The sequence below is a fragment of the Chenopodium quinoa genome, unplaced genomic scaffold (genome assembly GCF_001683475.1).
Source record: "Chenopodium quinoa cultivar QQ74 unplaced genomic scaffold, ASM168347v1, whole genome shotgun sequence".
In the NCBI taxonomy this organism is placed as follows: Eukaryota; Viridiplantae; Streptophyta; class Magnoliopsida; order Caryophyllales; family Amaranthaceae; genus Chenopodium; species Chenopodium quinoa.
The window spans coordinates 2,871,307-2,889,741 of NW_018743218.1; the positions used below are offsets into that span (position 1 = coordinate 2,871,307).

Consider the following 18,435-nt stretch of genomic DNA (forward strand, 5'->3'; position numbering starts at 1 on the left):
ATTGAGGTCATTTAACTGATGGACGATTAATGACCACTGGAGATTAGTTTGTAGTATGATTTACAACATCGTTTCTTGTGCTGCAAGGACATAGTAGTCATAAATCATTTGCACAGGTGCTAGTTTGGAACTGCACCGGATCGACCTATGAAAGTACTTTAAGAGATTTAAAATGTCATAAGTACATTTCTCATTATAGCTATCGGAGCCTGTTTCCTCAACCATGAGTATTGGGAAGTTCTCTTGTTTGAGTACTAGTCTCTTTGATGTTGTCAAACGTCCGCCGTAACTGGGGATTATAACGGGAACACTCGAGAGATTAGGTCCTCTTAGTAAGAGAGGCTTACAGTACAAGACTGGGAATGTCTCCCTATTAACAATAGGGAATATGTCTTTGTTGTTTACAAGGCCGCTCGCAGAGTGAGACTGTGAAAATGCATGGCCGTGCTCAGATGGATTTTAGAAATCATCTGCTTATTGACAGTCGAACTCGGAGATCGAGAAACACTTCTGGACGTAATAAGGATGACGAAGATTCTTACCTTATAGGTCATGAAGAGACATTAAGCGACATAGGAAATGGAGGCCAATGTGAAATTGAAAGGAATGGTGTCCTTCCAACAAGTGTATTATTCTGATAGAGGGTTCAGAATTATCAGGAAGCTAATTCTTCAATGAGATCAAGTGATCAGAATGTCTGGGTGGAGGCCGCTTTCGATTTATAATATTAATGAACAATTAGTATTACAGCTTTGTCTTGACTGAACCCTTCGGGTCGAACCCAAACGAACTACCGATCCGAACAAACGAATCAATCCGAAGGATTTGATGAGTCACTAGAGTATTACGAACACAAACGTCGGATATCGAGCCTAGGGCGTCGAAACCGAGCGTCGCAAAATCAACAAGCAACAAGTTCGCGCGTAGCTATAGCATCACATTGGCCTAGCCATGTGGACGCTAGGCTAGCTCGAGCTAGCATGCACTTTGCATGGCTAGGCGCAAGCCTAGGCGCACCATGCGTGCTAAGCACACAAGGCAGCACCATCGCTAGCACTAGGTGCTTGCGTGTGTGCGTGCCTCGCATGGCAGCACCATCGCAACAGCGTGCTTACGTGTGTGCGTGTCTTCGCATGGCACAGCACCACCGCAGCATGCGTGCTTGCGTGCCTAGGTGCTATCGCAAGCCCTCGCACAGCCTACGCATAGAACATCACTATTGCATGGCTAGGCCTGTGCGTGTGTGCGTGTGCGTGCAGGCCATCGCAGCAGCAGCACGCTGTGCTTTCCTGCTTGCGTGCGTGCCTTCGCATGGAACCACCAAGCAGCAAGGAGCGAGCAGCATGCTAGCAGCCTTGCACAACAGCACCATGCCACGCATCGCCCAGTGCCCAGCAGCTAGCAGCACACATGTGCTAGCTGTGCTGGCTGGTGCATGCTGGCCATGCTAGCTGCGCACAGGCTGGCAGTGCTAGCTGACCAGCAAGGCTGGCAGCCAGCTCACCCTCCATGCTTGATGCCGGTTTGTGAGAGGTGGGGGCCAAGGCTTAGAGCCATGCCTTGGGAAGCAAGCCAATGGTCCCCCCATGGTCATGGTCCTCACCTAACCTCTCCTCTCCTCATGCCACTTGTTGATTTTTAATTGCATTGTTTTGTAATTTTTTTTTTGAATTAAATAAATTAGTGAAAAATGCAACTATCCCACATTGATCATGAAATGGGGATGCAAGTTGCCATTCCCTATAAATACCCCAAGATTGGGCATTTGGGAAACAACTTGAGTGGAACTCAAAAAGGCATCTCTTATTATTGAGAAAACCTTTAAGTTCGTAAAACTGTAGTTTTACACTTGGTCAAGTCTCGACTAACCCTCGAGGCGAAGATCGTTCGGGACGGGTCGTGGGTACGAGATGTTGGAAGCCATCACACTTGTGAGGCTTAATAGCTTCGATGTAAGAGCTCGTTTTGCGAGCGAAGGACGCTTCAAGGGTATTACTTCTTTATCCTTTTTCTTAATTATTGTTTAATTATGTTTATGCATGCTTTATTGCTTTAATTATTGTGGCGGGTCTTGGGTGGGTTTCTCTTCTGCGTAGCGTTGGACGCTACGAAACCCAACAAATTGTTGATGGTTGTAGCTAAAGATTGTTGATGATTGTGATGATCTGAAAACAGGGAAAACGACCTCTATTTATAAGAAAAAAAGAGAGTCGAATCGATCAGAAAAAGATTAGGAGTTCTAAACAAAATAGAACTTCTTTGTCACGGCGCGACAGGTTTGTCACGACGTGTTGGCCCTGACATGGCACGTCAGGGCTGACGTGGTGCGATGGTCCTGTCGCTATGCAATGGTTTCTGAAGATAGGAAAGTTCATACGAAATTTGGTTTTTGATGGATTTTCTATGCAAAAGATATCCAAAAGTCTTTAAATTCGAATAGGATTAGGATTATCACATGAGAAGTTTTATTCAATCTCGAATTTCTTTTATCTTTATCTTTTCATAAAGAATATATTAGAACCTTCTAGAGGATCCTAACTGATTTTGGATTAGGAATATGATCATATAGAACCTTAATAAAATATTTGGATTCCATATAATTAATGGGTCGTACTTCTAAATTGTTTAATGCTCGGATATGATCCAATCAGATCATATCATGATATATCTTTAAACTATGTTCTGTTCACATGATTGAATTTATCTAATTTAATTTTTCTTTTTTTTTTTGTCTATTTTGATTTTCATAATTAACCAAACTTTAACCTAATTTGTAAAATAATAATCTATAAGGAAAAAAAAACACATAAATTGAGATGTCATTACTTAAACATATTCAGTGATAGATAAATGCAAATAAAAAGGTAAGGCCTGATTTGATTTGACCTGATCTTTATTATTTCTAAAATAAGTTAATATCGATTTAAATAAGTATATACACTATCACATATTTCAACCTCAAATATATATATTTTACGTATCAATGAAATTTTATAGTCAAAATTTAAATTATTTATAATGGAGACAATCTCTTTGAATCATTCTATCTTTTAGAAATCTATTTTAACCAAAAAGCAATTTTTGCTTAAAACCATAGACCTAAATGGTCAAATCAGAAATTACCACTAAACAAAGCCTATAGGCTTCTATTTTTTGTGGATATACATGAACAAGTAAAAATGGAGGAATGTTATGTATTTATTGGTATATAACATGATAATTTGTAAATATTTTAAAAATTTACATTTATCACTGAGATGTGAAATGTATCATTGTTATTACAATAGTAATGTAAATAGTTAAAACTACACTAAAGATTGTTATAATGGTATACTTTTGAAGCTAATATATGTACGACTAGGTTGTGAAATTATGTCATTAGAGTGTAATGATATAATAATAGTTGTAATGATATTAAAATGACTATAGTGATACAATTAAAACTTGAAAATTAAAGTAATAATATGTAGTCTCATCATAATTTTATTGTACTAAGTTACCATAATATCTCTGTCTATATATCAACAGGTATATTACTTTCTTCCCTTTAAAATGTCTGGGATATACCTAGTGATCGTCTACACAAAATCTAAAACGTGGGAAAGTAGGTAACTCAAATTACAATTTCTATTTTTAGTACACTCAAATCAGCAACACTGCATGAATGGTAGGACCCACTTATCCCAAAAAAAATCTGAGTAAGTGGCCAAAAGTCTTTTCTAGGATGTCAATTCAAGACAACCCGGTGTGGTCTAAACCGGCGGCAATGATGAACATTCTCCTCTAACCTACATCTTCATTCATACATCATACATGATGATATTAATGTATCAACCTATCTTAGCTAACATACATACATACATAAATCAACCAACCACAATCATATTTTTTTTGTTTGTTTTGTTTATTTTATTACTATTCTTTTTTCAATTTTTAGTGTGCGACATCATCACCATACATTGAGAAAACCATCTCTATAATTTTTTTGCCGCTAGATATTTACTTGGTCCAAAAAAAAAATAAAATAAAATAAAAAAATAAATAAAAGTTCTATCCACATTATAGTTATTCCTTCCATTAATATAATTCCTTAAGTCACAAGTAAATGTTGAACCTTCGTTTATGGTAAGGTGTGCATCTTTGATTGCTAATACATGTAATTTATTTTAATTTTATATATGAAAATTTTAAATAAACAAATTATGAATGTTAATGTTTTGAAATTAAAATATGAAATGAATCCAGAAGATTATACAAGTATATGGTTAAATAATTGTGAGGTCCAACTACACAATAAAAGTGTTTCATAGTGAATAATAAAATGTCTCCTTTATATAATTACTAGATTAGTGTTTGTGCGATACATGATAATAATAATGTTTTTTCCCATAAATGATTTGTGATATAAAATAAAAATGAGGCAACTCATGTAGAATTAACAAAATTGCAATGCATATGAGAAAGAAAAATGATAAGGTAAAAATTATTAAAACTACAATTGAGAAAAAAAAAATATATTATTGTTGATTAGTTGTGTTGAAAATACTTAAAAATGGTATACATTATATTACATTAATGATGCATGTTACTCCCAATGAAACTACATGCCATATGGCTTTTTATTAAAAAAAAATAAAAAAATAATAAAAAAAAAAACCTATAAGAATCATTTTTTTAAAAATAAATAAATTAAAGTTGACATCATATATTGTATTGGTGGGAATTTTTTAATGATACCTTGACATATGTCCAAAATAATTGATGTAAGCATGACCTATTTTATTAATAGTTACTAGATTTATTGAAGAAAACAAAAAAAGTTATAAGTTGGTAAATTATTACAAAAATATTTAAAAGAAAACTAATTCAACTATTATTGGTTCATAAGATTTTAAATCAACACCATGAGTAGAATTATTATTATTTTTTTCCATTAAACCCCACTATTGAACAACTATATATATAACGGTAATTTAAATGTTAATATTGTATTTGTTTGGCTCCGTTATTTTATACTCTCCACCATATTTCAACCTTCTAAATTATAGTTTATTCTCTCTTAATTAAAAGGTCTCAAAATCTTGTGTAACTATTTTAAGTAAATAGAACCCGAAATAAAAAGGAGTACAATCATTATAAAAATATATAATATTAGGAATAATATTATTATAGTTTTAGTATACAAGTATTCCAAAAATATAAAATTTTTGCTAAAAAAAGAAAAAGGGGGGGGGGGATTTTGAGAGAAAAAACTGCACCAGAAAGTGATATGTGTCATTCCTGTTTTAGTATTATGTTATTGATATGAAGTTCCAAGAGCTTATCATTCATATATTGTCAATATTAAATAACTTAAACATATACAATGACTGATTTGGAAAAAAATTATATTATGGGTCAAATAAGGTATGTTAAATTAGTTCTATAAAAAGGGACAAAGGGCTTTTAACTAAAAACCACGGTAATAAACATTAATAATGTATCTCTATTATATAACTGAAGAGGAGAGGGAGAAAAAAGTTTGGTGTCCAAATTATGGAAGTAATACCCAAAATATCCATCCTTCAAACCTTCACTTTCCATTTTCTTTTTTTGTTTTTTGAAAAAAAATACTTAAAATAATTTAGGCAATTAATTAAAAATAATGATTTATGAATCTTGACAAAAACAGAGTTATTTAACCTTATTGACAATTCATTGATTGACTTAGAAAAATATTTTAGGCAATAAAAAAAAAATACTCCCTCAGTTCTTAAAAGTTCGACTCACTTTGTATTTGCACGATCTCCATTGAACATCTTTGACCATCAATAACTTCAGCTATGTATAAGTAAAAATTTTAAAAAGTTGATGTTTGAAAAATTTATCATAAGGGGAATCTAATAAGATCAAACATGTTAATTTATTTTGATTATATAAATCATAAAATCTGGTCAAAGTTATTTTATTTTGACCACATGAATAGTAAGTGAGTCAAACTTTTAGAAACGGAAGTAGTAGAATATTTTGAAATCTTGAAAATTAGGAAAGAAAATATAATAGAAAGATATTTTTATTTTTTTTTTGAAATTCCATCATTATTGTCATTATTAAGGTAAATCGATACACTCATAATTATATATTGAGGTAAAAGTATAATTGTTTGTATATTTTGATCAATTTATTTGAATGCCTATTATACAAGGGAATAAATTATGAGTGAAAATCTGACGACCAAATTTTAAAAATACTCAAAATTATAATATTTCCTTTATCATTTTAGCGAGTATTCAAAAGAAAAATTAAAAAATGGTTTAGACAATTAGAAAATCTTTATTATATAATTTAAGTCAAGGGAGAGGGGGAGCGAAAAGTCGGTGTCCAACTTTTGAACTACTTAAACAGCCCCTAAAAGCAAAACAAACAAAAAAAAAAAAAAATTTGCATTTGGCGTAATAAAGTTTCCAATCTTTCAAAAAAAAAAATAATGTAAGTTTCCAAAATTTCAAATTATTATTCCATTTAATAAGAAAGAAAAAAAAGTTATTTATATAAATATCTCAATCAATTAACAATCACATTATAATCAATATATTGTTTTCAAATTTGGAGTTGTTTTAATCTTATGTTATTGTTGAATCGATCACTAATGCAATAATTTTTCTATCATTTTCATCCATATATCACAATGCATAGAATTAGTTTAAAATTATGTATTAGCAATTCACCATATTCACTATTCAATTATTTATAGATTCGTAATTTTAGTATTATAAGAAGTTTTAGAAATCTTTTATTTAGTATTTATCTAGCATCTATACAAATAATACAGAGTGTATGGCCAAAATAATTAGATTCACCCCGTATATTTTTTTACTTCTTTATTTATTTTTTTAAGCTGAAATCATGATAAGCTTTAAAAATTTGTTAAAGCTTTTATGTGGCGATAATACTCATACTATTGAATTTATATATAGATCTTAGTAACATGTTTTTTAAGTTTTCAACTAATCATTTCTGATAGAATCCTATAAGAGGTATTTACCTAGCTTGAATATTTGTTTTACAATATTGAATATGAATTTCTTAATTGTGATTACATACATTTGAATATAAAGCACACATTGCACGTATAAATTTCTAGTTACATGCATAAACCAACTAGGCTACCTTATTTTAGTGTTAAGTTAGGCGGTCCTATTTTGTTCATTTTAATTTTACTTATTTCAAGTACTTAGTTTCATAAGTTCGGTTTGAGATAAGTTTGGGTAAGTTAAGTTTAGAAGAAAAAAAAAAAAAAAAGTTGTAATAAGAGTTGATAAACCCAAATTTAAATTACAACAAAGATAAGTTTTGATAAGGTCTATTAATATAATTTAAGTAAGTTCAAATACGATAAAATAAATTCAAATAATTGAAAATCAGGTGAATAGAACACTGTTACTCCAACGTATAAGAATATTACACTATGTGATGTTTTGATCCATAGTGCAGACTACACCCGGGTAGCCTCCCCTTGGCTCTGTCCATATTGCATGACCATATTCTAAATTATAAAAATTGTTAAGATTTTAGATGGAAAAAAAAATAATAAATAAAAAAATAAAAAAATCAAAATTAATCAAAATTTAATATGAAAAAGTCAAAATCTGACATGAAAAAAAAATCATAATCTAATATTTTTACTATAAACTGGACTTACTGTGAATACGGTGCCACACAATATCTTATATTTTTTAAATGTATGATGACACAGAATAATAGCCAATAAAGAAAGTTGCAAGAGTGCCACGTTGTATGTGGACTTAATTTGAAATGCTTTTTAATAAAGATTTATAAACTTATAAATTATAGATTATAGATATTATTTAATACAACTCACGTTTTTCCTTTTGAAAATCATGTTATACTGTTATACATTGCTTATAGCAACAAGATGTACCTTCTTCTTAAGGAGCTCATACACTAAAAATAATTCACAATTTCGGGTGCTTTAGGTTTGATTTATCTAGTAATACACAGATGTTAAAAGATCAAATTCGAATCGGGTGGAGCTTCACCTACTCAAATATCATTTGTGAAAAAATCTGCAATAATTCTAAACTAAGATAATTTCTACGAAATTGTGTAAATTACCACCCTTCAAAACACCATATTTTGTTAACCACCCGTTTTTTTCCCATTAATTTTATTTAACCACGTACAAAGCGCAAAAAAAATAAAATTTCACCACCTCTTAACACGTTAAATTCTATTTTTTAAAAAAAAGATTTTCGTGCCGAATACTTGCTCAATTAAGGTTTTGGGGGGTCATTATCCCATTGGTCCAATTTAAGGTCAAAATTAAAAAAAAATATTGAAATGCCTCATTCACATACAAAAAATAACATAATAAAAATGCCTCATTTTGCATAAAAAAATGTCGATTTCATTGAAGCACACAAAAAGAGGAATATTTTTATTCTTTTTGTTAGTTTTTGACCTCAACTTGAATCTTATTGGATCAAAATAAACCCCAAAACCTTAAAAGAACAAGTTTGACACAAAAATCGATAATTTTTTTTTTATCCGGGCTTATTGGTTTCCTTTAATATGTGGTGAAATTTATTTATTTATTTTTTTTGCCTTGTTGTAGTTGGTTAAATAAAATAAACAAAAGATTTCGTGGTTAAATCAAAATGCAGTGTTTTGAGGGGACATAAAATACAAATTAACATAGTTTCTACAGTGAAAAATTATTTTTATTAAGGAGTATAGGAAAAGACGATAACAAAAAACCGCTTAATATTTATTATATGTAACAAAATACAAGTATAAGGCCATGTTTACTTCACTTTAAATTTAGTAAAAATAATTTTAGTTTAATAAAAATAAGTTCATTTTAGTAAAATAAGTTCTTTGCAGTAAAAATCAAATCAATAACGGTAAAGAAAAAAATATTAAAGGGAATCGATAAAATAGTTTTATTTTAGTAAGATTAATTTCAGTAAATAATTTCAATTTAATAAATATAATTTAAGTTAAGAAAAAATATTTTAGTGCAATAAAAAAGATTTTAGTGCTGCAAATACAAGGTGAAGTGAACAGGGCCTAAGTCTTTTTCTTGCATATTTTGTAGATTTATATAAAAAATTTTGGACAAAAAATATATTTATGTATGTTAAATGGGTGGGTAGATGATTAATAGGTGGAGTGGAGCACTCCAGATCTCATGCGATGCGACCTATCACTCACTTTTTATCCATTTACTATAGGCTTCGTCCATTTATTTAAAACGAACAGATTGAATTAGTGTATCCTTTTATTATTGTCAATCCTTTTGGGATGGATGACCTACCAGAAGTTTTTTGTAAGGTGCACACGAGTGAGGCCAAGGGCAAAATGCGTAAAAACAAAAGGAGGAGGAGGAAAAAAAAAAAAAAAAAACTTAAGTCAGTATGTAAAGATAATCGTTGGTCCTAAATTTGCATTTGAGGACTAATAACTCTAACTCAATTCGGGCTTCTGGTGTTACATATGGTATCAAGGCACCCATTACTAGGTGAACTTTGGTATAATTGTATAAACTTAGATTAGCCACTTAGCATGGGGAATTCTGGATGGGAATACAATGTAACAAAATGTTTTCATTGAAATTTTTTGGAAATGCTTAACAAAGTCACTCATCAATCATTATAATTAATATTTTCACTTTTAGCTCCTCGGTCCAAAATATTGTATGAATCAAATTTATTATAACAACTCAGGTATGAATTGTACATTGACAATCGTGGAAAATATAAACTAGAAAATTTTTAAGGAACAAAACATAGGGACTTTAATATAGTTAAACAACTAATTAGTTAAAGCAATAATAAATATAGTCATGACTTTAATAATACTCGACACTTAAGTAGAAACATGTCTACATTCAATTTTTATGTTTCTTACAAATGAGAAAGCAAACAAAACAACAAAAAAAATGTGGATTGACTATTACTTGTTATTTAACCTTTGAGGTACATCTAATACTACTCCTACTCTACTAAATACATACTCTAGTACAATAACAAACTCATCCATTCATTGCATGGAAAATAAAAAATAAAACGCCTTAAACGGTGAATTAAAAGGCAGCATGGCATAACCCCACACATTAATTAATTAAGCCTTATTAAAAAAAAAGAAAAAAAAAAAAGAAAGTTGCAATAGATAAATACTCCGTAATAATTAAATAAATTAGGAAATTTCCACCTTGACTTCATCTATATATATTCACTCAAATTAAACAACTTCCTCGTTCGATCAAATATTAATTCCCTCTCTCTTAAAATACTTTTCTTACCCTCCAAACAAACCCTTATTGTTTATTTCCTACAACTTCCTAAAAATAACATACCCATAATTCTGAAATTAGAAATTTCATCTTTTACTAGCAAATTCACTCATGGGTGAGGTTAGTTTTCCTCATTTCTCTTCATTTCTTCATTAAAGTTTTAATCTTTATTAATTTTATACCAAATAACTTGAATTTATTTTATGGGCAGAAACAAGATGGAGATCAGAAGAACAATGATGGACCCAAAAAGGGCGGTGGCGGTGGCGGTGGTGACGGCGGTTCAACCACCGTGGTTTTGAAGTTTGATATGCATTGTGAAGGTTGTGCTAAGAAAGTCCGACGATCAATCAAGAATTTTAATGGTAAGATTTCATTGACATTTCTTAATCCATGAAATTAATGAATATTCAATTTTACTTTTAATTTTACAATTTACACATGTAATTAATTTAACCGGTTAAATGTTCTTCCTAGTTTGCCGTTTCAGTTTTGAACATTTCCGAATTATTATCATTATGTTTTAATTTTGAAAAAAATAGAACCGTTAGTCCTTTACCAATACTTGTTTGGTATAGCGTACCGGATCAAATCCCGCCTACATCATTAAATTCTGCTGTGGATTCTGTTTGCAGCGGAATTGTAAACCGATTTCACTAAAGGTTTGTTTGGTGTGTGAAATTGTAGGAGTGGAAAGTATAAAGACGGATTGTTCAGCAGGCAAACTAACGGTGGTTGGGAAAGTGGACCCAGTAAAGATTAAGGAAAGAGTGGAGGAGAAAACTAAGAAGAAGGTGGAATTGTTATCTTTTCAACCAAATAAACCGCCTAATAAGGAAGGCAGCGGCGGTGGCGGAGGTGGTGAGAAAAAGTCCGATGGCGGTGGCAGCGGTGGTGGTGAGAAAAAGTCAGAAGCAAAATCTGACGATAAGAAGTCTGAGGATAAGAAGGAGAAAGAGAAGGAAAAGCCTAAAGAGGTATTTTATTTATTTATTTGATTAATTTTGTTTTGAGCTGCTCTGTTTTTGACTTCTTCCTTTATTTTTAATTAGTGATTTTACATGGTTCACAAATTAGATTACATAAAAGGTTAATTGTATGGCTAAAAAGATTGATAAAAGTTCAATTACTTTTAAGGAAAATGATACCCAGTAAATACAAAGCTAAAAGTGGAAATAGTATGCAATTAACTTTAATTACAATGATCGATGCTTGATTTTGACATGTATTTGTATATCTATATCGATTTAAGCAAGTTATTAAATGCTTGTATGTAATAGTAACGTCCTTAAGCTTGTATATAACGTTACATGTCAAAATAAAGGGTATATTTGGTATATTCTTATGTTTCATCTTTTGTGTTGTGAACTTTAGTATAATCTTTGCTTGTTGCTTGTATAAAACATGTTAATATTGGGTCTACTTTATCCACAACAATATGTGTTATCTAAGAACTCAAGTTTAGTATGACTAGTTTTGTATAGCGTATGGTAATATCTTACCAAAAATTAGTTGAAGAGTTTTGCTTAATGTATAAGCATCAAATATACATTTTCTAATAGTGTTACAGTATATTGATATGTGAATTTATAACATTTAACATGCCATGTTTGGAAGAATCTCATGGTTGTTAAAATGTCAACTTATTACCTAATTGAAACTATGATAGGATAGAACCAGTGTGTGTGTGCTAGGAGCGTGCTCATGATCGATTAATAGCATTTATTCTGTGTGCTCGAAATTAAAAATACTTCATAATTGATTTCCTAATTTTGTTATAGAGAATGTCACATTGTGCCACCTATTATGACAGACCGAGCAAATACTCTTTTATATTCGTATTTTAATTTAGTTGTCACATCTCTAGTTTAAACTAACTATTAATTACACCGTCAAACGTGACTTATGGATTCGAGTGAATGGAATATTTCGTTTTCTACCTTCAAATACATAGCCATCCATATAGACTATAAATGGTTTGATTATAACATTTTAACTGAAGGTCCAACTTGATTCATGCCGAAAGGATATTGTTACACCAAGTAAAATCAATTAATTAATAGTTTGGTAGTTTTTGTTTTTGTTTTCTTTCCTCCATTCTAATAAGGCCAATCCACTAATAATGATTATCAACGTAATCAGACTAATAAATTAAGTGTTTTTGTATTTAAGCACAGCTAACGTATTTGTCGCGCTATCGTATTTCTTCTGGCTTAGAGAACATTGGTGGACGAAACGATTCGATTCTGTTGATTACGTACTTACAATTGGTGGGATTAGTTAAGCTATAATTTGAATAATTAATCGCGGAAATTATTTATTTAAATCTTTTTCATGTTTCTTAATTAATTTTTAATTTCTATACAACACTTGTTAGTTCATCCGTGTAAGTATTGATACTGATGTATTTGTTGAATGGGTATAGAGAAAAATTTAAATTATTAGTCTTAATCTATATTTGATGCTGATTAACTTATTATAAAATTTTATTAAAATTATTATTTATTGGAGAAATTAAGGTGGATGATGTATGTATCGTCATTAATAATCTTTTTTGTTGATTGACATTTACTAACTTTATTTTAAAAAATAATTGGTTTATGCAGCCTCAAGTCGCTACCGTATTATTGAAGACGAGGGTACACTGTGAAGGATGTGCTCAGAAAATTAAGAAAATTGTCGCCAAGTGTGATGGTGAGTGATTTTGATTTACAAACTTTAGCATGCTTTACTAGCCAATCATCGTTTTTGTGCTAATTAAATTCACTAGAAATTTCATTATTTTTATACGACTAATACGAGTACATATACAAAATACTACGTACATTTTCTTAAACGGTTACACTGATAAATATAATTGGTACAAGTATTACATAAATCTCGTGAATAGGGTATTTCAATGTTTCTTTTTCTTACCTTCAAAAAGAAATTAATAGTACATAAATTGTTTTTATTGTTTGACTTTTAAATACTCGTATAATTAAAGAATAAAGATATTAGATTGAAAAATCATTTTACTTTTTTTTGTTATAAGTATGTTTGGACGCTTATGATTAGTTGATTTACTTTATAAAACTCTTTATTAATTCAACTTTTTCTCATCCTCACAACTACTACTCAATTTCAATATGATAATTTATGAAATTTGTAAATAAATAGTTATTTCAAATTTTGTACTATAATAATTTAAGTGGACCATAAATCAAACTTTTAGAATAGTAGAATTTGGAATTGTTATTATGTGGTACACGGTGTCACCATACAAGCATTTGTGCATAGAAACAAAATTTGATTCCTCCTCTCAAATATAAGAGTGTCAAATTGACGCGTCTTACAAGTAAAGACGAAGGCACCTTACTTAACTTTTTAGTTAGGAACTTTCTTGTACAATTGAGAGAATTTAAACCAAATTTTTGTACTCGTAATTATTAAAATTCAAATTGAAGTAAAAGAAAGCAAAGGAACATTTTGTTTTTTTTTATTATTAATAATTTTTGTTGATAAATTTCTTATATTTGTTTTGATTTGGTAGGTGTACAAGATGTTAATGTGGACTTACAAAAGGATACAATTACGGTCAAGGGGTCAATGAACATGAAAGAGATGTTACCTTACTTGAATGTAAAGCTAAAGAGAAATGTAGAGCTTGCTGCTCCGGCAAAGAAGGATGAAGGAGCTGGCGGGGACAAGAAAGGCAAGGAAGGTGGCAGAGATAAAGAAAAACCTAAAGAAGGTGGTGGTGGTGGTGGAACATCTGATAAGCCGAAAGAAGGTGGTGAAAAGACTAAAGGAGGTGGTGAGAACATGGAAGGCGGTGGTGGAGGACAAAAGAAAGACAGGGGAGAAGGAAAGGCAGAAAATGTGACTAAAATCGAGGTTAACAAAATGGAGTATAATCCTTATGCTTATGGGTTTGGTGCTCATGCATACACTTATGACCCAAGGCAGCATGGGGAAAGCAGCAGCTATAGTCACCAAGTTACAGACTATTGGCACGAACCCGAGTACTCTCAGCCACCCCAGATGTTCAGTGATGAGAATCCGAACGCCTGCTCTATTATGTGATCGGGTTAGGATATGGATTGTTTTGGTTTAGTCTAGTTCTACCACTTATTAAACTTGTATATACTTAATTAGTGAGGCAAATCTTTATGGAGGATGATAATATATCTAACAAGAGCTGAGCTACCTAGCCCTTTTCTGTTCTTTTTCTCTTGGAAAATTTTATGTATTAGCATGGGAGTGGAAAGGAGATTACTTCAATACTTATGTAAAATTTTGTGTTGGTAAGAAAGGAAAAGAGGTGGTAAAATGACTGAAGTTTTATAGAAATGTTTTTGCTTTTGTACATATATTAATGTGATGATCAATAATAACACTTTGATACTTTGTTTTAAGATCATATGGCCTTGTTTGATATATATATATATATATATATATATATATATATATATATATATATATATATATATAATATATATATATATATATATATATATATATATATATATATATATATATATATATATATATATATATTTTTTGTGAACAACTACCCATAAGATGACAAAGGTTTGTCTAGCACTACCCATTAATAGATTCCGTCCAATTGTGTCGTTTATAGGGCCCACGCCTAATATTTCCCCCTAATTAACTCCTTCTCCAAGTACCTCTCTCCTCCTTTCACCATTTTTACTTCTCTTCATAGACCTTGTACCTTTCACCATCTTAATCTAACCTAAGCGAATTTTTGTGCTCCAAATTTGTTCCCTTTTTAATAAATTAACAAGGCTTAAAACCCATTTTCTTTCCTCTCACAGCTATCTCTCTCTTTCCTACTCATCCAATTCAATTCAAACCCTAACCCTAAATAAGCAAAACCCATAATTCAATTCAAACCCTAAGCCCTAGAAATTAAAATCTCCAAACTAAATTGAAACCCTAAACCATAAATTAAATCTCTAATTATGTTAATTAAAGTAAATTAAAACCCCTAAACAATTCAAAGAGATCAAGAATTAAATCAGTGGCTTAAAACATTAACTAATTTAGTGAAATATTGTGTTGAATTGATCGATTTTTTTTTTTCCAGGTTTTTTGGATGGCTTTAGGGTTCTTGGGGAGGGAGTTAATAAGGGGAGAAATCGTAAAAGTGGGCCCCATAAACGACACAATTGGACGGAATCCACTAATGGGTAGTGCTAGACAAACGTTTGTCATCTTATGGGTAGTTGTTCACAAATAAAAAAAAAGGGTAGTTGTTCACAAAACAACCTATCTTTGGGGTAGTTTTTCACAAAATTTCCACAAGTAACCTCTAAATAAATAACCTCGGTCACATGGTGTGGCTTGCAACATATATAAAGTTTGTGTAAAACAAATTGTAAATTTCCAGTCATTTGTTATATCTTTAGATAAAAAATCCTAATGTCAAAAGATAATATTTTATATTGAATTTACTCTAAAATCCCATTCACCAATTTTGCTTATGTAGCATTTGGATTATTTTATTCTAAAAGAAATCACAAATCTCTTATTTAATTGGTTATAACTAAAACTTATAATCATACACGGCATGTTAAAAAAATTAGAATACTATATAGAGCTCTAAAAACTCGGGAAATACTCCCATATATATATATATATACATATATAAATAATAGATTTTTTTTTCATTGGTTAAAATAATGCCTTTGTACATGTTATATTATCCGTCAGATATTAGGATAAAAAATTTTAATGTGAAAATATTTTTTTTTAATAATTTAAATAATCCTAAATCACTGTTCGTTTTTATTTTTTTTTATTTACCAATGTGACTCATAAATTAAACTCGCAAATCTTATTTGTTGGTCAGTGTTATAGCCACATAACCACAGGGTGTGGCCAACCGCGCACACACAAAATGTGCTCAATAATTAGTGTTAAATGATATTTTCTTTTCATTTTTTTTATATAATTTAAATCTTAAATAGTAGTTTTTAACCAAGCACTTGAAACTACACTATCAAATTTCATTCATTAATTTTGTTAATATGACAATTTATTTTTAATATTAAGATAAAGCATAATTTTTCTTCATTGGTTAAAATTTGTCTTTATATATGTTATCTCATATGATGGATATTAGGATAAAAATTTTAATTTGAAAAGATATATATTTTTCCTTAATAATTTAAATGTTGAATCACTGTTTGTAGATTTTTTGTTAACCTACCCATATGTATAATTAAATATCACAAATCTCATTTGTTAATTTGCATACTTGACGATTGATTAAGTCAAATATATTAGCTTTTTTTCATTGGTCAAAATAATTCCTTTGTATATGTTATATTATCCGTTCGATATTAGGATAAAATTTTTAATGTAAAAAGATTTTTTTTTTAAAAATAATTTAAATAATCCTAAATCACTATTTGATATTTTTTCCTCAAAAAAATAAATTATTATTCGTTATTTTTTTTACCTACGTGGCACATAATATTAAACTCTCAAATCTTATTCGTCTGTCAATGTTATAGCCATATCACCACATGGCGTGGCCGACCACACACAAAACACGCTGAACAATTAATGTTAAATAATATTTTATTTTATTTTTATTTTATTTTTTATTATTTTTTTATATAATTTAAATCTTAAATAGTTTTTTTACCTAGCACTTGAAACTACAATATCAAATTTCATCAATTAATTTTATTTATATGACGATTTATTTTTTAATACTAAAATAAAAGGTAAATTATTTTTCATTGGTTAATTAAAATAATGTCTGTATATATGTTATTTGATATGATGGATATTAGGATAAAATTTTAATGTGAAAAGATAATTTTTTTTCTGTAAAATAATTTAAATACTAAATCACTATTTGTAGATTTTTTATTAACCTACGTTGCATATAAAATTAAATATCTCAAAAACTCATTTGTTAATTTGCATACGTGCCGATTGATAGGTCCGTGCGATATATATATCCACCTTCTCTCGAACAAAATGGATATCCATTTCTACATGCTTGGTGCGTTGGTGTTGCACGGGATTATGAGAAGATAAGATGCAGTGACATCATCACAATAAACAACTGTAGCCTGACAAAGAGGACAATGTAACTCAAGTAATAAATTACGAAGCTAACATGCCTCGGTAATAACACTTGTGATGCCTCTATATTATGCTTCTGCACTTGACCTTGAAAGAGTAGCCTGACGCTTAAAGGACCAAGAAATAAGATTGTCACCTAAAAAGTAACAATATTTCAGAAGTCAAGCGACGAGTGTTAGGACACTCGCCCTAATCTACATCAGTATAGGTTATCAAGTTTGATGGAGAAGAAGGATATTGATGTAACCCGTGATCAATGGAGCCCTAAATATATCGCAGGATGCGCTTTAGTGTATCATAATGAGCCTCTTTGGGGTCATGCTGAATAAACAAACCTGCTGAATAGCATAAGTAATATCAGGGGGAGTAAAAGTAAGGTATTGTAAAGCACATGCAAGATTGCGATATAGTGTTGGATCATGAAATTTGGGACCAGACTCTGCATTAGGTTTGGATTGAGTATCCACTAGAGTCACCGCAGGTTTACAATTGGCCATACATGTGCGCTCCAAAATTTCCTGTGCATATTTCTGCTGAGATAGACACAAGTATGATGGAGTACGAGCTACAACAATGCCAAGGAAATAATTTAAGGGACCCAAGTGATACGAAGAAAGATGTTAAGTCGTTGGTATTCTTCCTATCAAATTAACCTACCACCAAGATACCAAGTATAGCGATAAATAGGGTCGAGATCCACAAGGAAACGGTGATCGACACAAATAGACGGGACTAAAGAGCCCTAAGGATGGTGTGTATAATCCCAGTGAGAGAGATTGAACCATCAATCATAAAAACACGAACAAACGACACAAAATAAACAAACAAAGAGGAATGTAAACAAGGTGAGACAAGCGCTAGGGGGCACGGGGGTTCCAAACATGGTCAACATATCAACATAATGACGAAATTCAAGATTAATAGGCCAAGGAATATGAAACACTCTACTTAAACAACTCATTCCCATGCAATTGTTCAAGCAAATTGATAATTGGGGTCTAATACCTAAATCAATTCACTTCCATGACTTCAAA

General features: G+C 30.6%; 1 protein-coding gene across 1 annotated transcript; it reads left to right on the forward strand.

Moving 5' to 3' along the window:
- Positions 1–9,979: 9,979 nt before the first annotated feature.
- LOC110734741 (heavy metal-associated isoprenylated plant protein 6-like) lies at positions 9,980–14,646 on the forward strand. The gene is made up of 5 exons (XM_021914887.1): positions 9,980–10,414; positions 10,506–10,659; positions 10,982–11,271; positions 12,901–12,988; positions 13,827–14,646. Exons 1-5 carry the CDS (start codon positions 10,406–10,408, stop codon positions 14,357–14,359), a joined length of 1,074 nt encoding a protein of 357 aa, XP_021770579.1. The 5' UTR covers positions 9,980–10,405; the 3' UTR covers positions 14,360–14,646.
- Positions 14,647–18,435: the final 3,789 nt, after the last annotated feature.